At 33.6% G+C, this 5,000-nt stretch overlaps 1 protein-coding gene across 1 annotated transcript in view; it reads left to right on the forward strand.

Annotated features, from left to right (window-relative positions):
• LOC122245185 (uncharacterized) overlaps positions 1-5,000 on the forward strand; it is an 87,822-nt gene that overhangs the window by 62,548 nt on the left and 20,274 nt on the right. Inside the window, exons 29-32 of the mRNA XM_086551721.1 lie at positions 291-314; positions 404-489; positions 3,736-3,766; positions 4,643-4,762. Of these exons, the coding sequence (XP_086407847.1) occupies positions 291-314; positions 404-489; positions 3,736-3,766; positions 4,643-4,762 (261 nt within the window). The remainder of the gene's footprint in view (positions 1-290; positions 315-403; positions 490-3,735; positions 3,767-4,642; positions 4,763-5,000) is intronic.

The raw sequence follows: 5,000 nt of genomic DNA on the forward strand, positions 1-5,000 counted from the left end.
TAAATTATATATATATATACCATATAATATATATATAAATATATATATAAAATGATACATTTATATATATATTGTATTTTATATTATATATTATATATATATTTATATGTAATTGCTATGTAGATGCTATATGTATATGTATAGTATAATATAATGTATATTAAAGTGAATGTAATAGTGGTATGTGTGTGTGTGTGTGTGTGTGTGTGTGTATGTACGTGTGTGTGTGCGTGTGTGTGTGTGTCTGTTTGTAAAGATCAGTAATATGGTGACAAGAACTTTGTTTCCAGACTAGTTGCCGCGAGGATCAGTTTACTTGCAGATGGTCTTAATATGCTGACCTTGGGGAATGTTTGTTCCAACTTCTGCCGGCGTGCCCTGACGCCCGAGAGATCAGCTTGTAACTTGCTCGGGCGATGGCTCTTGCATTCCCTTGGCCTGGAAGTGTGATTCTGACGGCGACTGCCCTGACGACAGCGATGAGGAGCTGTAAGGCACATTAGGAAGGTTAAGGCACGTATAATTTCCAGGAGAGACCGGAACAATCTAACACTACACCTTACCGAGTCATTTAGTTTACGAACAACAGACACATTTTATCACGTTCCATATTGCATGTGTGTATATGTGTGTATAACTATAAATATATAACCGATCATATATACGATATAGTATATCTTTATATATTATACATTCTCTGCATAACATATGGTATATTACATATATTTACAATGTATATGAGTCGTGTGCGTGTAAATATGTTATATATATATATATCATAAAAATATATATATATATATTTATAATATACACATATAGTATATACATTAATTACATTAATATGATATGTGGCGTGTATATTTTATTGTATACTAATAATATATATATAATATAAATATTATATAGAAATATATATATATATATATAAATATAAATAGTATATATATATAATAATATATATATATAATACATATATATATATATATAGAATATATATATATATAATATAATTACATATATATACATATATATATAATATATATATATAAAAATACTAGATATAGATATAATATATATATATATATATATATAATATATATATATATATATATATATTAATATATAAAGTGTACTGTATAATATATATATATATATATATATATATATATATATATATATATATAAATATTATATATTATATATAACATATAATGTATAAATAAATAATACACACACACACACACACACACATATATATACTATATATATATATATAATATATATATATAATATATATATATAATATATATATATATAATTGTATATATATCTATATATATATATATACATATATATTTATATATATATAAATATATAATATATATATATATATATATATCTATATAAATATATATTGTATATATATATATATATACTCATATACATATATATAAAATATATTTTTTATTATAACTATATATATAAACATCATAAATATATATGTATTATAATATAATATCTATATATATATAAATATCTAATATATAATTCTATATAAAAATGTGTCGTGTGTGTGTGTGATGAGGTGTATGTGTATATCTCCAGTACATACATATACATACATATACATATATAAAGTGTGTGTGTGAGTATAGTGTATGTAGTGTATGTGTCTATAGTGGAACTATATGTTGTTATGTGCTATATATATAAATCTACTATAAAATATATATATATATATAAATATAATTATATATTATATATATAAATATATATATATTATTTTATATATACATATATATGGCAGATAAACCCACTATACACAAAACAGATTTATTGAAATGAGACAACACCACGGTTTCAAGTCCATCATCTGGATCCCATCTTCAGGTCTGAGGAGGAGAGAACAAGAGGGTGTATAAAAAAGGGTTAAGTTAAAGTGGGGAGTACACACGGTGCAAGAAGGTCAAGCGAGGACAGGAGAACGGAAACGGAGACGGCCGGCCCGGCCGGACGGTGGAACAGCGAACGGAACCGGGGGCAGGTCATGTCAGGTCATAGGGTCCGGCGGTCTGTGTGAGTATGTTGTCCGGGGTAAGGTAACAAGCGGAGAATGTGGGAGGATTAGAAGACCGTCAGCAAGTGAGGCGAAGAGAAGTGTGAAAAATCCCGTAGCGAGTTAAACCACTGTTTAAGATTGAAATTCGGCAGCCTGTTAATGAGAGAAGATTCCACCAATCTGCGGTATGGACATCAGCGGAAGGGAACAGAATTCGGGCAGCTGACCAATCTATGCGATGTCCTGTGTCCCATTGGTGGCAGAAGAGAGCGTTGTTGGTGTGTCCCCTGGAGACGGCCTACCTGTTTGGGACACACGTTTGTTGAGACAAGCGCCGTCTCCCCGAAGTATTGGTTCCACAGGAGGAGCAGGGGATGGCATAGATGCCTATCTTGGCAGACGAAGGAGGCCGGTTGTGGACCAGGTTGCGGCGGAGATGAGAGTGTTAACCTGGCGAAAGGTAAGCCTGCAGTTGAGAGGGTGCAGCGAGCGACGATTCGGTTGAGAGTGGATTTCCTCGGTATAATGAAGGCTGAGGACAGCAGGTGAGTAGAGTATTATAGATAGAAGTCTCTCTGGGGAGAGGATCCTAGAAGGTACGGCGGGCGTTGTGGCGGAGAGCGCGCGTCACGCCTGACAGACGAAGCGAGGGTACCCCAGCTTGCCGAAGGATCGACGAAGAAAATTGATCTCTTCATCCAGGTTCTGTGGGTCACATATGCGGAGAGCACGGAGAAAGAGAGAGGTGGCGACACCTCTCTTAACATGGAGAGGGTGGTAGGAGAAGAAGTGTATATACATCCCGCTGTGCATGGGTTTTCTATACACTGAAAAAGAGAAGGAGTCACCTGAGCGGTGGATTAAGGTGTCCAAGAAGGGGAGCTGATCGTCTACCTCCCATTCAACCTTGAAACGAATGGACGGAGAGAGAGAATTCAGCTTAACCAGGAAGTCCGGGAAGAGAGCAGGATCATGGGGCCAGAGGGCAAAGACGTCGTCGACGTATCTCAGCCAAAAAGCAGGACGAAGGGAGATGGAGGGAAGAAGCTCAGCCTCGAAGTACTCCATGAACAGGTTGGCCAAGACAGGAGAAAGGGGAGAGCCCATGGCGACACCGAAGGTCTGAGAGTAGAAACGTCCTTCGAAAGAGAAGGAGTTGGAATCCACACACAGACGGATCAGTTGAAGAAAGACGTCAGTAGGCAGTGGAAGGCGGGGGTCCTCAGGGAGAAGATTCCTCTGCAGGAAGGCAAGGACATCGTCGAGCGGGACGTTCGTGAATCTGTTCAGTGTATAGTGGGTTTATCTGCCATTTATCAACACGGTAGAGTGTTTTGCAAGTCATATATATACATATACACACACACACATATATATATATCTATTATCATATATGCATATTTATTATATATTACAATATAGATAGCAATTTATATATATATATATATATATTTCACACCCTATACATATATATATATATACATATACAATAAAATTATAATATATGCAGATATATATATATATAATATATAGATACACATACATATATATATATAATGCATATATATAAGTATAAAATAAATATTAAAATAATATATATATATATATATATATTTATATATATATATATATATATGTATATTAGAAGAAAAGACAATAGCTTCGAAATCCACCAGCCTTTCATATTCACGCCTGAGGAGAAAGGAGGTAAGGCAAATAAGAGGGTAAGGGGGAACAACACGCTACTAGAAGAGAGGGCGAGGACAGGTGAAGGGAAACGAAGGTGGTCAGGTCTGGTCACAGGGTTGGTCGGTCTGAGAGTAGGGTGGCCGGCGTAAGGCGACAAAAAGACTGACGACAGGAAAAAAACACTGTTAAAGTTGAAATTATGCAGCCTGTTGATGAGGAACGAGTCCACCAGCTTGCAGGCGTGGACATCGTTGAAGAGAAACAGAAAGACGGCATCTAACCAATTCATGTGTTGGCCCGCGCCCCGATGATTCGTTTCCGTTTAACTTTCTCCTGAAGATGAAATCCAGGTGGATATCGAAATTGTTGTTTTATTTTCTAATATATATATATATATATATATATATATATATATATATATATATATATATATATATATATATATGTATATATATATATATATATATATATATATATATTATATATATATATATATATATAATATATATATTTATAATTATCTTATATATATATATATGTACTATCTATGTATATAATATTTATATATATATATATATATATATTATATATTATATATATATGTATTGTATGTATGTATATACATATATATTCTTATTGTATTAAGATATATATGTATGTATGATTGTATAACATAAAAATTATATAATACTATTATATATAATATTAATATAAAAAATATTATATATATATAATATATATATATATATATGTCGTGAGTAAGTGTGTGAGTGTGTCGTGAGTGTGGTGTGTTGTAGTGATGTGGTGAGTGAGCCGGCGTGTGATGTGTGTGTGTGTGTGTGTGTGTGTGTGTGTGTGTGTGTGTGTTATTAAATGAAAATGGTACATTTTCAGAATGAGTGCGGAGAGCAAGAGTACAAATGCAGCGATGACAGATGCATACCCCTGAACTGGGTCTGTGATGGCGAAAAAGACTGTGAGAAAGGCGACGATGAGGCAAAATGCAGCCCCGACGTAAGTGTGAGAATATTGTGTTTGATGTTTTGTTATGCTTTATTCACTGGGTGGTTATTCAGATCAGCATAGTCTTGGTGCGTATTCTGTGTTCAGATAAAACATTTTAATGTGGCCGTATATATTACTAGGAATGTCCTCTTTTTGTGTCGATGCTATATACGTGAGAAGCTATATACGTGAGAAGCTATATACGTGAGAAGCTATATACGTGAGAACATCCATAGAGCATGGGAAA

The sequence above is a fragment of the Penaeus japonicus genome, unplaced genomic scaffold (genome assembly GCF_977035675.1).
Source record: "Penaeus japonicus unplaced genomic scaffold, GWHDUDI00000001_assembly GWHDUDI00000025, whole genome shotgun sequence".
Taxonomy (NCBI): domain Eukaryota; kingdom Metazoa; phylum Arthropoda; class Malacostraca; order Decapoda; family Penaeidae; genus Penaeus; species Penaeus japonicus.